The sequence below is a fragment of the Erythranthe guttata genome, chromosome 1, assembly GCF_056151865.1.
Source record: "Erythranthe guttata isolate IM_541 chromosome 1, IM_541, whole genome shotgun sequence".
In the NCBI taxonomy this organism is placed as follows: Eukaryota; Viridiplantae; Streptophyta; class Magnoliopsida; order Lamiales; family Phrymaceae; genus Erythranthe; species Erythranthe guttata.
The window spans coordinates 821,383-838,858 of NC_142533.1; the positions used below are offsets into that span (position 1 = coordinate 821,383).

General features: G+C 36.0%; 6 protein-coding genes across 10 annotated transcripts; 5 read left to right on the forward strand and 1 right to left on the reverse strand.

The window, feature by feature from the left end:
* The first annotated feature begins 262 nt into the window (after positions 1 to 262).
* On the forward strand, positions 263 to 3,277 carry LOC105977265 (uncharacterized). 3 transcript variants are annotated; one of them, XM_013002571.2, is made up of 6 exons: positions 263 to 584; positions 1,502 to 1,622; positions 1,951 to 2,089; positions 2,172 to 2,300; positions 2,387 to 2,477; positions 2,619 to 3,277. In XM_013002571.2, the coding sequence occupies exons 2-6, from the start codon at positions 1,546 to 1,548 to the stop codon at positions 2,786 to 2,788; spliced, it is 606 nt and encodes a 201-aa protein (XP_012858025.2). In that variant the 5' UTR covers positions 263 to 584; positions 1,502 to 1,545; the 3' UTR covers positions 2,789 to 3,277. The 3 variants fall into 3 exon arrangements, with proteins under 3 accessions (XP_012858025.2, XP_088671121.1, XP_088671125.1); XM_088814995.1 differs by having other exon boundaries at positions 281 to 584; positions 1,477 to 1,622; XM_088814999.1 differs by lacking the exon at positions 263 to 584 and adding an exon at positions 1,317 to 1,405.
* Positions 3,278 to 3,414: 137 nt separating this feature from the next.
* On the forward strand, positions 3,415 to 3,858 carry LOC105977076 (oleosin Ara h 15.0101). The gene has a single exon (XM_013002337.2). The coding sequence runs from the start codon at positions 3,415 to 3,417 to the stop codon at positions 3,856 to 3,858; it is 444 nt and encodes a 147-aa protein (XP_012857791.2).
* A 399-nt stretch (positions 3,859 to 4,257) lies between these two features.
* AUR1 (ataurora1) lies at positions 4,258 to 7,096 on the forward strand. 2 transcript variants are annotated; one of them, XM_088814988.1, is made up of 10 exons: positions 4,258 to 4,312; positions 4,349 to 4,452; positions 5,072 to 5,191; positions 5,386 to 5,532; positions 5,614 to 5,709; positions 5,884 to 5,979; positions 6,061 to 6,157; positions 6,270 to 6,387; positions 6,537 to 6,609; positions 6,702 to 7,096. In XM_088814988.1, the coding sequence occupies exons 2-10, from the start codon at positions 4,417 to 4,419 to the stop codon at positions 6,801 to 6,803; spliced, it is 885 nt and encodes a 294-aa protein (XP_088671114.1). In that variant the 5' UTR covers positions 4,258 to 4,312; positions 4,349 to 4,416; the 3' UTR covers positions 6,804 to 7,096. The 2 variants fall into 2 exon arrangements, with proteins under 2 accessions (XP_088671114.1, XP_012857921.1); XM_013002467.2 differs by lacking the exon at positions 4,258 to 4,312 and having other exon boundaries at positions 4,332 to 4,452.
* An 84-nt stretch (positions 7,097 to 7,180) lies between these two features.
* On the reverse strand, positions 7,181 to 11,963 carry LOC105977179 (ATP-dependent 6-phosphofructokinase 6). 2 transcript variants are annotated; one of them, XM_013002465.2, is made up of 13 exons: positions 11,539 to 11,963; positions 10,876 to 10,922; positions 10,740 to 10,779; positions 10,548 to 10,610; positions 10,323 to 10,460; positions 9,809 to 9,967; positions 9,644 to 9,697; positions 9,306 to 9,374; positions 8,787 to 8,916; positions 8,349 to 8,602; positions 8,085 to 8,133; positions 7,857 to 8,011; positions 7,181 to 7,697 (listed from the first exon to the last, which is right to left on the reverse strand). In XM_013002465.2, the coding sequence occupies exons 1-13, from the start codon at positions 11,638 to 11,640 to the stop codon at positions 7,488 to 7,490; spliced, it is 1,470 nt and encodes a 489-aa protein (XP_012857919.2). In that variant the 5' UTR covers positions 11,641 to 11,963; the 3' UTR covers positions 7,181 to 7,487. The 2 variants fall into 2 exon arrangements, with proteins under 2 accessions (XP_012857919.2, XP_012857920.2); XM_013002466.2 differs by having other exon boundaries at positions 10,548 to 10,596; positions 11,539 to 11,847.
* Positions 11,964 to 12,860: 897 nt separating this feature from the next.
* On the forward strand, positions 12,861 to 15,283 carry LOC105977268 (uncharacterized). Its single transcript, XM_013002574.2, has 3 exons — positions 12,861 to 13,160; positions 13,645 to 13,876; positions 14,413 to 15,283. The coding sequence occupies exons 2-3, from the start codon at positions 13,699 to 13,701 to the stop codon at positions 15,030 to 15,032; spliced, it is 798 nt and encodes a 265-aa protein (XP_012858028.2). The 5' UTR covers positions 12,861 to 13,160; positions 13,645 to 13,698; the 3' UTR covers positions 15,033 to 15,283.
* Positions 15,284 to 15,417: 134 nt separating this feature from the next.
* On the forward strand, positions 15,418 to 17,189 carry LOC105977215 (profilin). Its single transcript, XM_013002510.2, has 3 exons — positions 15,418 to 15,761; positions 16,154 to 16,291; positions 16,841 to 17,189. The coding sequence occupies exons 1-3, from the start codon at positions 15,636 to 15,638 to the stop codon at positions 16,973 to 16,975; spliced, it is 399 nt and encodes a 132-aa protein (XP_012857964.2). The 5' UTR covers positions 15,418 to 15,635; the 3' UTR covers positions 16,976 to 17,189.
* Positions 17,190 to 17,476: the final 287 nt, after the last annotated feature.

Genomic DNA, 17,476 nt, shown 5'->3' on the forward strand with positions numbered 1-17,476 from the left:
AAAGTTAGTTAGCCAAGGTGACTGGGAGTCAATGACCAACTAATTTGTAGAGCCCTCGGAATTTTTGTAAGGATGAATTTGACAAAATCTAATTAAAAGAGCCTGGGGATTTAAATCAAAAGGAAAAAAAACTGGGACTTCAATCGAAATCAAAATAAGTGTATGCCTTTACCTCAAAATAGGTCATCTGTTGAGGGACCTTTTTACTAATTTCCCAAAAATTAAAGATATTAATTGGCATATTCTTTAATTTTTATTTTTCACAGCTAAATATTATACTATAACAAAATGTTTATTTAATTGTTGTTTATTTAAATATTTCTTTCATTTCCCAGGTTCCGATCACCATTCACCTCCTGCGGCCGCCCGTCAAAATTGAGCCGTACGCCGCCGCGGATAATCCATCAAACTCGGCCGGTTTTGACTGCCGTCACATTCCACACCGCCCTCTGTCGATCCTCAATCCTCAATCCTCAGCAGTCTCCACCGCCAGCTTTCTATTTATCAACGTTTCCACTTTCCACTCAAGCACGATTTTGGTGAATTCAGAATCAGTGCTTCCCAGAAATAAGCACCCAAATCAAGTAAGAAAAAATCATCTTTTTCTCTAACCTAGTTATCTTTATTATCAATCGTTTATTAATTATGTCATAGAACTAAGTTTATTGTTTGGAGAATTTAGTATTAGTATATAGCAACTGTTCATAATCTACGAATTTCGTCTATAATTGTACTAATCGACCTCATTGTCCTGAGAGAAACAATCCAAACATTGCCTGTAATGTTGCTTTTTTGTTGCAGAAATATATATCATCTTCAATCGGTTCTTTATGAATTTCCCTTAACAAACCACACTGCACATGCTAATTCATTTAACTTGGATTTGAAATTAATTTAGCAAATTTCAAACCGAAATTTCAGCTATTTATACCACGGTTTCCCAAGTATGCAAAAATTAGTACATTTTCCCGAAGCTAACATCAAATTTAAAGAAGTGTTTCTTTGGAGTCATTTTAAGCTATTTTTTCTCAAATTGATATCAACAAGTTTGTGCGCTAAGCCCATTAGATCTTGTTGGAGATATTAATACTAAATGATACATTTCACTAACAGCTTAAGCTTTTAGTTGAGATGGTCATTCAACATGGTATCAGAGCCAGGCCAAATGAAAGGTCCTGAGTTCGAATCCCACCGCCACCCAATTCAAATATTTCAAGTGCAAGGCTTCAAATGTAATTCGCCTGCACTTGAGGGGCGTGTTGGAGATATTAATACTAAATGATACATTTCACTAACAGCTTAAGCTTTTGGTTGAGATCATAGCTCACCTGATGTTGCTTTTACATTCCAGCTGATCTCTTACTTTTCTTGGCAGTTGGCTTTGACAGTTTTTGTGAAAATAGCTGTGAGAATTGAAAAAGCGATTTAACTCTATTACTGCATTGACTTCTTTTTCATGTTACTAATAGAAATCAGATTATCATCTTCGATTGTTCTTCAGATATCAAATCAAGTTGAAGCAAGACTCTTCAATCGACTAGAAACATGAAATACTCTGAGTGCTTGTGTTTCTACTTTCTGATCACGGTACTCAGTGGTCCATCATCCATCCATGGAAACATGTAAGATATTTTATGGCTGGGGTTCCTTAAATTTTACGTTGCTGCAGTTACGGGATAAAACTGTAATGTGAAAAGGTGATGCGACAATCAAATGTTCCGTGTTATCCATGGAACCTCTATTATTCGTTATTCTAACAAGAATTTTACAACATGTACTTCTGTTGGAATCTGGGCACTTTTTTTAGCTCGATGAATAAGAAAATCCTAGATATTCACAATAAAGACGGCAATTTGATTAGCACTTTGTTCTCATTTTCTTTTTCAATATTTCTTTATGTTTTTGTTGGATATACAAATCATTAGAACACGTGTTCCAAAAATTTGACAGGATATATGACAAGGTTTTGTATGTTGGTGAAGAGCTGTTCAAGGAAACACTGCCATTACAAAATGGTGCTTTCCTCTACCAATTACAAAGACTGAGTCCCCATAGGTGGTACGAAGTGAAGATATCATATCCTGCTTCTGTATGTACGTCAGTTCTATCTATCTTTCCATTCTTTTAAAATTTATCGACAACATTTAATAACAATGTTAGAGGAATAATAGATACCTGCCAGTTTTTCCCTGCAACTGCATAGAGGTACATCAGGCTTGGAGATGAATCACGGAAGAAAATTGCTCAACACAGAAAAGTTAATTTTCAAGACTGACGATATACTCTCGTTGAATGAACAGGTGTATCTATGTTTTTTCAAGTCGGTAAATAATTATCCTCATTCGCTTTTCCATCGAAATTTAATTGAATTGAAATCGTGGATCAGGGTGGAATATATGTTATGGTGAACGTGGAACCCGAAGGGATTGTTGCACTACCAGGGAAACATGAGAGAGAATATGTCATGTTCAATATAGGTACGACAAACTTTTGTTTCTAACTCATATCAAACGCTCAAGTTTTGCTTCGTTAGTTATATATACATAAACTTCTAGGTTAACGTTAAAGACGAAGAGAACTATCTATCTTTCTTTAATCTTTCTCCATTTTCATGGCAGTTTGCGATGAACTGTTGTTGGGCATTCCCCACAAGGCTTGGTATGTTGTAGTTCTGGTGTTGATATGTCTGGTATTGGCGTTTGTGGTCCCGCGTTTCCTTCCCCCAGTTTTGCTGCCGAAAAATCGAATCCCGCCATTATTCGACCAGACTGTTGCAAAGGATTCATGAAGTTTATTTTCTTGCCACATAATATTCCATAGGCAAATTCTGCAGAGATTTAACCGAGAACTGGATGATTTAGCTGGAGATTGATTATTGACTGAGTTACTGAAACGGGTGTAGGGAACTCAGCCTCCAGATTCCTTTAACTCACAAAAAGCATTATTGTGTGGCTTTGTTTGTTGGTTTTAGTTTTGGACCCTTCGTAACCTCTATTCGAATGATATTCTCAGTAGTGTTCCATATGATTCTCTCACGCAGTTCTTGTGTAGAAAAAAAAGTGATAAAAAGATGCACATTTGCTCCATTAAACCTGCTGAGCCAAGCGAGCTGTCATATGTAGCTTCAAACATACAAAAAATGTATCGGGTAATTTTCCACCTTAGATTATCACACATGTATAAGTGTAAAGTATGTACGAATTCTGAAACGTGTATGGTGTGACGTGTTCACGTTTTTCTGTTGCATATGTATAATGATCTCCCCTTTTGTACGTAACATGTTCACGCTTTTCCTTGAATGATCTCACCTTTAAGACTTCCGAGTCGATGAACTTTTTCTCTTGCATATATAATGCCTTATATAACTACATGAATGCAAGAACTTATTATTTAGAATTTGCATTCCCATCCACAATGGTCATCATATCCGGTAATAAGCCAAAACCCATGTCTCAAATACTCCGAGATTCAGTTCTGATCAACCACCCCGAAGCCGTAAGATTCTTGATTGCCGCCTTAATTGGCGGCTCTCTTCTGGGCTTGGCGGGGCTGACCTTGACCGGAACAATGATAGCCCTCTTCATAGCCACTCCCATTTTGGTCTTGTTTAGCCCAATTATCGTCCCGCCTATAGTTGCGCTCTCCTTGGTCACCACCGGATTCATGTTCTCCGGTGGCTGTCTTGCTGCCACACTGGCGGCGGTTGCGTGGACATACCACTACTTCACCGGAAAACACCTGACGGTGGCGGAGCAGCTGCATTGTTTGAAAGTGAAGATTGGTGGCAAGGCTAGAGATGTGAAGGAGAGGGTAGTAGACAATGGATCACAAAAGAGTCAACTAGTCCAAGAAAAATAAATTAATGAGGATCTTGAATAAAATATTAAAATGCATTTCGATATAATTGATGTAATGGTGCCCTAACGCTATTGGTTGTACAAAATTAGCATATATTTACTACAACCAAATAATAAAAATTAGTCTTTCGTGTTATTAAATAAATATTGACTGTATTGACTATCTTAAATAAATAGTAACTAGCTAGCTATTTTCGTCGAGTTGAAGGCAACGGTACAATTAAAAAAACACAAAAGTTAATTAATTTTTTTTTATAATTTCCAGTCTGGAAAAGAAAATATAAAGTAAGTACGAGGGGTCCCACTTAAGACGCTCCTTCTGTCATCAAATATGACCGTTGGAGCATTGCGAGCAGAAAGACTATAATACCCATGCTCCCATTTTAAATCAAATCAGAGAAAATTTTGTTTCATTCCCCCCTGCAAATATCGCGGTGCCACCATTCCCCTCTTTCCTCTCTCTCTCTCTCTCTCTCTCTCTCTCTCTCTCTCTCTCTCTCTCTCTCTCTCCCCTTCTTTTTTCTCTCTCTCATATTCCGAGAGCGCGAGATTTTCAGAAATGACGGTCGCCGAGGAGTCCCAAGAAGAGCACAAGGTATTGTGGAACCATTGTATTCTATTTCTAAAACTTACATGGAGAAATTTTAGGTTTTCTTTTTCCTTTTTCTTTTTTGTTATTTTGGTTCTGAAATTTTGATGAATTAGGGTTTTTTTCCCCTTTTTATGTAAGATTGTCTTATTTGCACTTTGTGTGTGTGTGTGTGTGTGTGTGTTTTAATGGTTTATTTCAAGTGTTTTGGATTTAGATTTTCGTGATCTTTGTCTTTTCCTTTTTATTTACCCTTGTAGTTTCTTGCTGTTACGACCTTGGAAATGCATATTTTAAGGGAGAAGGGTTTGAATTTTGGATGCGTATAGTCAATTATTCATTCTATTTAATTTTGATTCGCTTAGGATTTAGTTTCTGATGATCTATTTGGGCACCACTTGTGAAAATTGCCATTAATTGTTTACAATAGCAAGGGTAGCTTCATTATTGTACACTGACAATTTTTTCATTAGTGCTTATGTTTCTTGTTTATTCAATTGAGAGAAAATGTATGTAGTCAATGAAGTCTCTGCATAATAAGCTTGATTTCCTTGTTAGAATATTTTGGTAGTCTGATTAGTGGTGTTCTATTGTGGATATGCGATTGAAACTTTTGTTTCCCTAGGGTTCTCGTGAGAGCACAGCACAAACGGAGAAACAGCGGTGGACTCTAAACGACTTTGACATAGGAAAGCCTCTCGGCAGAGGAAAGTTTGGACATGTATATCTCGCTAGGGAAAAGAGGGTAAGCGTGTGAATTTACGGCATATATAATTTTCTTATCATTTCATTTGCTAATTTTCCATCTGCATATTCTGAAATTATTTCTTCAAATCGAGCATTTGAGGATTTTTGAAAAATCAAGTATTCTAGGATGAGGATTGTTTGATACTTGTTCTAGAAATTAAAGTTAAAATGTAGTTTCCTTTTTTTGAGCAGAGCAATCACATTGTGGCACTAAAGGTATTGTTTAAGAGCCAGCTGAAACAGTCTCAGGTTGAACATCAGCTTCGCCGTGAAGTCGAAATACAGAGCCATCTTCGACATCCTAACATTTTACGACTCTATGGTTACTTTTACGATCAGGTATGACAGTTTTTACTTATTTTATTATTGTGATTTGATAATAATTTGTTAGTTTACTTACTTGTAACTAATTAACTACAGAAACGAGTGTATTTGATTCTGGAATATGCTGCCAAGGGAGAACTCTACAAAGAGCTGCAGAAGTGCAAATATTTCAATGAAAGACGTGCTGCTACTGTGAGTGCATTTTCTATTCTTTTCTTATTTTACAGAAAATGTCGGTAAAATTTAAAATGTTTATTGAATTAGTTATGCAAATGCATATTCAGTTTCCACAAGTTTACCTCTGCAATTTTAGCTACTTGGCTGACTAGATTTACGGTTTCTTTGTGTTTATGGGATATGTAACAGTACGTTGCATCATTAGCTCGAGCACTCATATATTGTCATGGAAAGCACGTAATACACAGAGATATTAAACCAGAGAATCTTTTGGTGGGAGCACAGGTAATAATAATAAGCTTTTTGCTTATGAAATTTCGTCAGTTGATATGTAATAATCTCACCGCACTAGTTTCCAATTGTCAGGGGGAACTTAAAATTGCAGATTTTGGTTGGTCTGTGCACACATTCAACCGTAGGCGGACTATGTGTGGCACTCTAGATTATCTTCCACCCGAGATGGGTAAGCTTATTTTACATGAAGTTGATGTGTGATTCGGTGTTAATTGGCAGAAGCAAAGATTGTGTTGCATTTGCAGTTGATTTTAACGTTTAAGCTTTGTAACCTTTTGCAGTGGAGAGTGTGGAGCATGATGCAAGTGTGGATATATGGAGCCTTGGTATTTTGTGCTATGAATTTCTCTATGGGGTGCCCCCTTTTGAAGCAAAAGAGCATTCAGACACATATCGAAGGTACGCTCATTTCTACATGAACTTTTGTAAGCAGTCATAATCCCATCATGCAACCAAAGCTACAATTTCCTTGCATTTTCAATTTTGAATATTTTGCGCAATTTTTTTCTGTCGATAAACTAGAGGTGTGTGTGTTCTCTTCTCTGCAGGATTATACAAGTGGATCTAAAATTCCCTCCAAAACCTATTATTTCTTCAGCTGCAAAAGATCTTATTAGTCAGGTAATTTTGGTTTCCTAATATTAAACTTTCACCTCAAAAGCTGTCCCTAGGCTTTAACTTCATTTTAATTTTGTCATCTCACTTTGAAACAGATGCTTGTCAAGGATTCTGCACAGCGTCTGCCGCTTCACAAACTATTAGAGCATCCATGGATTATCCAATATGCCGACCCCTCCGGAGTTTACAGGGGCTGATTCGTCATTTTAACTGCTTTGTCACCATCAACCAATAATGAATTAATCCCACAAAGTGCCTATATTCTTCTGTAAAGTGTGGTCTTTTTGTCTCCAGTAGATGAAAAAAGAGGGTTATTCTATTACACTCGATCCGTTGGTTATAATCATTGGCATTATTAACTAGATGTATGTTTTGCACTTTGATGATAGCTTTACCATAATATATGTATCAAGTCTGTCGTTCAATTTCTTACCCTAGATGCTGGTCACTTGAAATTTATAATTTACTTGTTCGTTACGTTTCCCTTGTATCTACAAGTTGTTTTTCGTCAAGGGGTGAAATAAGAAATCCAAATATAGTTTCATTATTGAAGTTACCAACTAACAGAAAGTTACGGATTTAACTATCGCAAGTCCATAAACTCAGAGCCATATAATTTAACTATCAATTTATCATCACTGAAAGAGATACAAATAAAATGATCAAATTTTGGGTTGCATATCTCTAATTAAAAAAAAAATCAAGATTAAATTGTCACTGCCTGCAGTTGAGGCATCCTAACAGATCGACAAACTTTGAAACTTGTTCCTACACGAACGATCCCTTGAATCCAATATTATATATAGTACACGTCTCATACTTTGCCAGGTGTCGTCACAGGGATCAGTTTCAAGAGCCTACTGCAAAGTGTTTTTTTTATTTCATTTTGTGATGGTATTGTTAATACCTGTTTTCCCATCTCCAGAGCTCCCTGCATCATCCAGCATTTGAGTTGGAGGCGCGTCATCATTTCTGACATCATCATCATTGAGATCCTTGGTTTCCACAAAGCTCGGTTGATTAGTTGAAGAGAGAAGCCTTGCCCACATTCTGTCGGTTATGACAACCTTGTTTTGCCCTTCAGTTATACGCTGTGCATAAAATACTTTCTGTTAAATTCATATCAGAATCAGGCATTGCACACCTAAAAGTCTTAGTCCCTTTTTCCCTTATTTTATGGTGTCGTGGAATGTCTAAAGCAAATAAAAGTTTGTTGGACAAAGAACATGAAACACCAGAACTACACTAACATTGAGAGGAATGTACGTATGGCGGCCATTGACAAGCCCACTTATGAAACCGGTGTAACCTGCCATTGCTCCATGAACTGCACTTTGAGCAAGGAGTGTGCAGTACACATTGTCAGATGCATTGCTAGGAATAGCACGGATCATGTACGTTGGATCTGCCAAAATACCAATTCAGTTTCTTTTTTGCAATAAAATAAGAAAAATGAATTTCGTCATCAGTAAACTTACCTATGTATTTTAGAGTAATTGGAAGTTTTCCTTGCTTCGAAAAGTGGTCCTGTAAAAGGAGTGAGGTTACTTAACAGAGTAATCCATCAACATCATGTTGCAGTCGACACTCAATTAACTCAGTTTTGTAATTTCTAATCTAAAAGAGAAGAGATAGACCATCAATATTCAGCAATTGTGATTTTTCTGTCAGACGTGAGTTAGACCTATGCTCTTAAATTGTTCTCCTTTCTGTTTAGTTGCGTATATTTATCAGAAAAATACCTTTATTTTCTGAGAAATCCACAACCCGACGTCTTGAAGTAGCTTGTTCCCTGAAGCATCCTGTTCATCTTTTGCAGCAAGAAGTTCCTGACCTGCTCCTTCAGCGATAACAATGACCATGTGTCCGTTTTCTTTAAGTGTTTTCTCAATATATTCAAAAAGTCCCCCTTGTCCTTCTAGATAAAATGGTGATTCTGGAATCAAACAGCAGTCAACATCTCGGCTAGCCAGAGTAGCATACATTGCAATAAATCCTGCACCAATAATTCCAATAAGATTAGAGGAAGATATAAAATGCCAGCACAAGAGAAAGTGCATACAACAGTAACTGTAGAGCTTCACAAGGAAATTGCAAAAATATATAAATTTGGAATCTTCCTTTAGAAAAGAAAAGAAAATTATCTCAGATGTATAATAGTTACGGTGCTTTCGTCTTACCACAGTAGCGACCCATTAGTTTCACAACACCAATTCCATTTTCTGCACTCTGAGCCTCAACATGTGCAGCATTAATAGCGCGTTGAGCTTCCTCTACAGCAGTATCAAAACCAAATGACTTGTCAATAACCTGATAACAGAAATCAGTTCAAAACCAAAGATTGTCAGAAATGAAAAGAAAACGAAACTATTACGTAGAAACCAGCAACAGAGTGAAAAGGCTCTATAAAACCAATTGTATATTGAAGGGAAACAAATTCACAAGACGGAACCACATGATGTGCACATGGGGTTATGGTACAAGATGAAGTTCATCCATCCACCACAACATCAAGGAACATGTAGGTTAATTATGTCGGCAAAATCTCATACTTAATCTTTAAGACATGCAAAGTTTGATTCGTGAAACAAAATTCATCAACACGAGTAGCCAACTTTGGTGCATTTGCATCTAATTGACCATATAGTCTAAGAAACCAGAAGTATCAATTTGCAATGTAAATGAAGGATAAGAAGTACCAGAATATCATTATCAATTGTCTTAGGGATCCCAGCAACAGCAACCTTAAGACCCCGCTTACGGATTTCCTGCAGAAGAAGAATAAGGTGACAAGGATATCTCCTGAAAAGTGAAGCATATATTATCATGGATCAGACTATCAAATATATATACTAATGTTGGAAAAATAAAATTGAATACCACATATTACTCAGTTATGTTATTTAAAATTTTCAACTAATTGGCACAAAACATATGTGTGATATAAGCCCATCAAAATATAAATGCCACTTAGTAAAAATCATAACTGAACTGCGTCTTTAGCAATTAGGAGGTAACCTGTCCTAAATAATATTACCTCATATATTACAGCTGCTCCTTTCTGAGTGCCATCTCCTCCAATTATATAAACCTGTGCCATCAACTCTGTTCATCAGTGACACGATGTATTTTATACACCAGAAATGGTGCATTGCTAAGCAGAAAGTTACATGCCAGAATCACTGGTAGGACACACACTTGCCTGATTAATTCCACGGTCCTGAATGCTGTCAACGATCTTCATGGTATCATGACCACCTCGAGAAGTTCCTATGATTGTCCCACCACGCTTATGTATGTCATCTACAGTCTTCGGTGTCAAAGGAATAGTATTCTTTGAATAGAAACCCCTATAGCCTCCCTAAGAGAAGAGATTCCTCTATTAGGAGAAAATGTAGTAGTAGAGCAATCCTTGCAGTATCCTTAACAAAGCAATGCTATTTGAAGAAGATACGAAAAAATTCATACGTTCTTTGACCGAGATGACTGACATAAGTATTAGAAATTTCAGCATGAGATGCACATGGATTCACAAATTAATATATATCACATATAAGGAGCTCTGATATATTAGTGTAAATGGGATTTCACAGCATTTGCTATCAAATTCTTCAAGGGCATGAGAAACATTTTCCAAAGCATGAACTTCAATCAGAACACTTAACCCTAAAAGCTTTGTAAACGTCATAATTAACATCAATAGCCAGACGACTTACATCAATTCCGAGAACCTCATTGACTCCATACATGTAGTCAAGGCTATGTACAATTTCCCTGATCACCGTGTTTAGCCCAGGACACAAACCTCCACATGTAACAATACAAGCATTCACTTCCTCCGAAGCAAAACAAACCTGCGCAAAGTTGACGAATTTCAACAACTGGTAAATTCCTGGATTTGCCAACCCTTAAGGCTTGCACAAGAAAAAAGGAATTCATACCTTTTGACGTGGTCCAGCTCTCCGAAAATGTACCCCTCTTGGAGTATCCCTGTGAACAACAATCTGTAAAGAGATCACCAAACATAACATAGTTCATTTAAGAACTCGGAAATACTACCAGGGCATAGAGAAATACCAATATGACCTTATTCGCAACCCTCATTGAACAAATAATTTGAATAATAAACCCACCTTTTGGGGAACGCTATCGTCCATGTCAACAAAGTACTGCCTGAAATCGTAAGAAACTTGACAATGTTTAATCATCAACAAAGTAATAAAAATATTGGACATAAGCCGATGGAAGATAAAAGTAAACTCGACTCACTTAACAACTGAATATGCAGGATTGGAGCGCAACGGATTGGGATAAGTCTGCCAAAATACAGAAGCAATATCAATTGTCACTCGTTTGTACTTCATTTCATGAATCTTATGCAAAACTCACTAGCTTTTGAAATATTCCTAAACACGCACTACAGTATGCTCAAAATAATCACATCAGAAAAAAGACTAAACAATTATTCATGTCCCCGAAAATCCAAAATCCACCTTGCTGCAAACATTGCAACAATCGAACTACTGTAATTCTTAACAGATCCAAGAGATCATTAACATTAGGTGAACGGATGCAATCTTCGTAGCTGCACGTGGTAAAATTCACAAATTCCAAACACGTGCACTAGTCCCCGTCCAAAATAACGAAATCATTCATTTATGAATCGACAAAGCCAAATTCACTTTTTTTTTTTTTGCTGGAAATGAAGTAGGAATATAGATCAATTTTCATGACAGCATTTCCTCTGTAACACATAATTCCATTACTACACAAAAATTGTTGCAACAGAGCGCCATTAAAAACACACTCCAATAAATCCAATTACAGATATACATTCACCACTCGGAATTTCACACAATAACAGAAGGAACAAAATTTAAGCACGGAAAAAAAAAACAATAGATAGATACAGATGAAGCGAGGAATACATACAGGGAGATCGGGGATGTAATCGGCGAGATGAGGCACATCCTGGAGGATGTATCCGAACTCTCCTGTGACCACCTTCATCTGATAATTGCTCTGCGAATCCATACTGTATTCGCGAATCTACTTGCTGCTGCTTGTCGATTGATGCAGAAGAATGAACACAGCGAAAAACAATTAATATATAGGTAATAATTATGGGTAATTATTGTTAATTATTAATTGTTAATTGTTAATAAAATAATAATACAATTGTTTTGACTCGGCCAATAGTTTTAATTAGCTTCGTTCATCATCATATTAGTTGGTTAAGATAATAAAAAAATGCACCACTACATATTTAATTTTATTTAGTATTCAATGATAAATTAATAATACACTACCATTGGTATTAGTTTACAATTTTTATTTTATTTTTATTAAATTAATATTTTGCTAAATTAAATGTATCCAAGTATTTAAAGAGTTTTTTGGTTGCTGATCAAAAAGACAAAAAAGCTTTCCTGGGGGGATGGATGTCGCCATGTCGGTACAACTCATTGTCAGTATAAGTATCTCATAAAGTTTAATCAAAAAAGAAAAAAAATGCTTTATGAGTAAATTTTCAATATAAATATCTTGAAGCTAGTGGTTTAACAACTCATTATCTCTCAAATAACTATTTAATTTTTTTTAAACAGTTACTATTTAATTCTTAAAAAGAAGTCGTTAGCAAAGAAGGAATATACCAAAAATTAAAGGTAAATTACATCCAGCCCCGATGTATGGTCAAATTACGAAAAGCTCCCTAACGTTTGGGTGATTACAACCACCTCATTTATTTATAAATTTTTTTACACGTCCACCCTCATGATATCAAATTCAACATAATTTTCTAAATTTTGTTAAATGTTCTTTAGTTCGTACTCGTTTTGTGAAAAAAAATGCAGTTTTTGATTCACCACAATCTGATATTTACAAGTCACGAGACACATCTTATGATCATCTTGTTTCAAAATAGGGAGTTGGAATGAGGTTAAACAGATACAAAATAGAGAATATTTCACATAATCTAGAAGATTCTACTAAATTTCACACCGCAAGGATGAACGTATAAGAAGACTCGTAATTTGACATTACATGAGGGATAGCCGTAATTTACCAAAAAGGACACGTGTACCTATCTAAAAAGGTAGCTGCAAAAAGAAACAAAAATAAAAATGTCGCAACAAATGTTGATAATGGGCTGCATACAATTTATGTATGCAGCTCAATCCCAAAAGGAAGCCCAACTAATTATAAATCGTCAGATTTGGTCAAACGAGCTTTAAATATTTTTTTGGTACTTCAACTTTTAACTAATTATACGAAAATTCAAACATTACTTTATTAGAAGCTTTTAGTCCCTCATTGTGCAAGCTAGCATCTCTTCCGTCCACCCCCGTTCCTCATCGCCGCAACGCCGTCTATTGCTGCGCCTGCGCCGCCGCTCGCCGTCACCTCTCTCAGTTTACCATACCCTCTGTTACCGTCATTTTATTCTCCGTTATCGGCATCTATTAGGCCCTAAGATGCCGTTAAAACTCTTATCCACCGAGCTAACATCAATCGCAGCCGTCCGTTTCTGTTTCATACCTTAGATATCTTCTGTGAGTGATGATTATCCGCCTCGATTTTCGCATATTTAACTGAGTTTATTCTGTTCGAGTAGCACACCTATTTGCGGTTTTAAAGCTACGTTATGTAGAATTTGAAGTGATTGTCTTCTTCAATGTATCTGTACAATTTGGTTTCTGAAATGTGGAAGAATCTCGATAGAATATAGTAGTTATGAATTGTTGATCTTCAACTCATTTGATTTCATTTTGTTCATTGGTAACAATTTGGGTGATGACATAAATTTGAATGCTGTAATTATTTACAAACATGCAATTAGAAATCGCGAGTATAAATGTAGTGATTTTTGTCTGAAATGAATATGCGATTAGAAATGATAAACCAATTCTCCGGTTTATAAGTTCCGATAATTTTGAGTTCTTGTTGTTTCCTTTTTATAGAGCTTATCATTTTCGATTGACTTTTTTCCCTGTGAGTAGATTGACGATATGTTTATATATGCAATTTCAGATATAGGCATTTGGTGGATCATCGAAACCTTTCGATTTTCTCATTTCGAAAGCTTCGGTAATGAGGCCAAGAACCAGTGAAGTGCCTAAGGGATCGAGAAATTTCCAGGAGGGGAGCTCAAACTGGATCTTGATTGCAGGCGGTGCTTTGCTGAGTGCATTGTCAATTCGCCTCGGTTATAAGCTTAAGCAGGCCGTTGATACCAAACAATCCGATAACAGTAACCGAATTTTAAAAGGTATGCAGTGTAGAATAATATGACTTATTCTGTGAAGTTTATTTAAATTATTTACGAGTTGATCGTAATGCTGGTGGATTTTGTTTACTGTCTCTATCATTGACTGATCTACAATGCTTCATTCAGGATAGTGTCGGATAGACGAACACCGTTTAGTATGAATGTACGATCAGTCCTGGATTGAGTTTGTATTGTTCCTCCCAACTCAGCTCGGTGGAATAAAATCCTGGACCAATGTATTGAAATGTTTGTTCATAAGTATTCATGCATGAGATTGATAGTGGATATATCTATGAGTAGTCTTTTCTTCATATCTCTTGAGCATACTTAAATAGGTTTTGATTTCTTCTTTCCTCTGTCTGACTGTGGCCGAAGAAAATTTATCGTTCAAAGTAATTTTCAGTTCTCAAAGTTAACAATCATGTATTTTAGATCACTAGTTTTGATCAACGTTTTTTTTTTTTTGCCTATTTCAAGTAGTTTATTTTCCTACATTACTTGCATCTGTTCGTCTTACTTTCCCGCTTATCAAACAGGATCGAAGAACATGGCAGAAATCAAAGAGCAACACAATGGGGAAACGACAACAGAGCCTAGTATAGCTCGTCCTCTCGTGACTGAGTTCAACAAAGAACATACAAGCAGCTCCGATTCACCATGCGTTTCAGAATCTGGTTCCGACATTTTCAGCAAACCGGAGGTCATACAGAAGCTGAAGCAACAGTTGAAGAGAAGAGACGACATGATTCTTGAAATGCAGTATCAAATTGCCGAGCTTCGGAATTCCATTAGCTTTCAGCTTTCGCATTCTTCCCATCTTCAATCTCTGCTCGATTCCGCAAACAGGGATTTGTTTGATTCTGAAACGGAAATTCAGAGATTGAGAAAGGCGATTGCAGATCACTGTATTGGATATGAAAAGTCCAGTTCAGCTCCTGTCTGGCTGGCCGAAGTCGAAGGAAATTTGGAGTCGTCAGTGAAAAAAAGAGACGAGGAAAAGATTGAAATGCTGACGAGGGAATTCAATGAACTGAAGGAATTGATCGAGGGGAAAGACTACTTGCTGAAAATTTACAAAGAGCAGAAATTCGAGCTGTCGATGAAGATAACCGAGTTGCAGCAGAGACTCGATTCTCAGCTTCTGAACATTTTGTAGGCAGATTCGACTTCTTGTTCATTCTTCACTTTAATCTTCTTCATTTTGTTTAAAATATATTTGAAGTTGTCGATTTCGAGAAAATTTAGTTGTCGTAAATCTCGTTTCCACTCACTGATTACGAGGTATCCGAGCAAACATGATAGTGAGAGTTCTTGATTGTAGTTCTGGACTAATGAAACAGGGTTCATCAACTTCTATTTTATTTTTAAATTATTCTATATTTGTTAAAGGGGTTATTCTAATACAAATATGTGTAAAACTTATGCTAGAAGAAGTAAAAACCTATGTACTAGGATAATATGCCTTGGTTTTTTGACTGCTCAAAAAAGGAATATTATTATTTATTACAATTATATAATAAGTTGAGCGTGTGGGGATACAAATTAAAGCAGTGATAAATGCAGCCAACAGCATAAAGCATAATCAACTGTGCCGCCACAAACTTTAGCTTAAATTCCACGCAGCTTTTTTCAAAAGAAATCACGTATAAATAAATACAGATTAAATTTAAACATCAGTAGCAAGAAGAAGAAGAGTTTTGTGTTTCATTTTTGTTGTTGTTGGTTTTAGAGAGAGAAAGTAAAGAGGAAGAAAGAAAAAATGTCGTGGCAGAGTTATGATGTAGACGATCACTTGATGTGTGAGATCGACGGCAATCATCTCACTTCTGCTGCTATTCTCGGACACGACGGCGTCGTTTGGGCTCAGACCCCCAATTTCCCCCAGGTCCTCCATCAATTACTTTATTTATTTATTTATTTATTTCGAATTTTCTCCATTTATTTGGATGCTATTTTGAGTTTGCCGAGTTTAATTTTGCTGGTGGGAGAATGAATCCAAGTGCTGAAATTTCAGGGTGCTCTGTAGTTCTGATTGGGAGACAAAATTGAAATTTGACATTACTCAATTCCACATATTTTGAAAAAAAAAATTGAAAATTGAATTACTAGAATCCACATATTGGGAAAAAAAATTGAAAATTGGATTACTCGAATCACATATTGTGGAAAATTTTGAAAATTGGATTACTCGAATCCACATATTGTGGAAAAAAAAATTGAAAATTGGATGATCTTAACGTGAAGAAATAAAATTAACCTGAATTAATTTTGGTACAGTTTAAAGCAGAAGAAATAGCAGGGATAATGGAAGATTTCGAAGAGCCAGGAAAACTTGCTCCGACAGGCTTATATCTTGGTGGTGTAAAGTACATGGTAATCCAGGGTGAGCCTGGAGCTGTAATCAGAGGGAAGAAGGTAAATATTTTTTTTGGAATAATTACCTCATTTACTAGCTGTATTTTCTTGATTATCATGGCGGTTATATTATAAGGCCTCGTTTGGTTGGGGAGATTAGCCATGATTAACTAAATAATAGGACTTTGTTTGATGTTTGCTATCTCTAAAACTTGCGGGATGAATCCATAAACATTATGTTATCATGGTTTATCTTGCCCTCTAGGCATGTTTTTTAATTGGATCATCGAAGGTCCAATAATATAATTGGGTTTTATTTGATTATTTCAGATTATCTTGGCTAATCTTATCTTGGCAACCAAACGAGGCCTAATACTATACATAAAGAATTCATTATTAGCCTAATTGGCTTGGTGATCTAATAGTAACACACATTTGCTGTTTGTTCCTTCACCGCTGGATTTTCTTTGTTTTTGTTTATGAATCTTTGAAACTCGTATATCTAGTTAGATATATTGGCTGGCTCTTTGGAATATTACAGATTTTTCTAAGAATCATGTTTTTTATTTTTTTAAGAACTTAAATTTGTTTGCTTGGATACTTTGTTAGGGCTCTGGTGGTATTACTGTAAAGAAGACGAACCAGGCTTTGCTGGTTGGAATATACGACGAGCCTATGACACCTGGACAGTGCAATGTGGTTGTTGAGAGGATCGCCGATTATCTGATCGAGCAGGGCATGTAACCGTTGTGTTGGATACTCGAATTTATACCCTAAAATCTTTTTTTTTATTGGATTTATTTTGATAGTTTGCTCTTCAGCCCTTGTCATTATATCAACATGAGTGGAGAGTATTTGATAGTTGAATTCTGGTGGTGTTTTCAAGTTAAGGATATTATGTAATTGGTGTTGTATTGTATTGTACTCTTTGGAAGCATGCTGTCATTGGAGTTGAATTTCAGTTATCCCTATTTCAATTTGATAAACTGATCTTCATCTTGGAAAATTTGGAGTTGGATTTCAGTTATCCCTATTTCAATTTGATAAACTGATCTTCATCTTGGAAAATTTGGAGTTGGGACTCTTCAAATTACATTGACGATTGGAGTAGTCGAAACTACAAAATTTCATCGAATTTTTCGGTTTCGAAAATAATATATATACTTGAAACTTCAAAAGCCTAAGTGCATACAAATATTTTGGTAGAATAGGAGGGATAAATTGGGTCGATTTAAACAATATCAT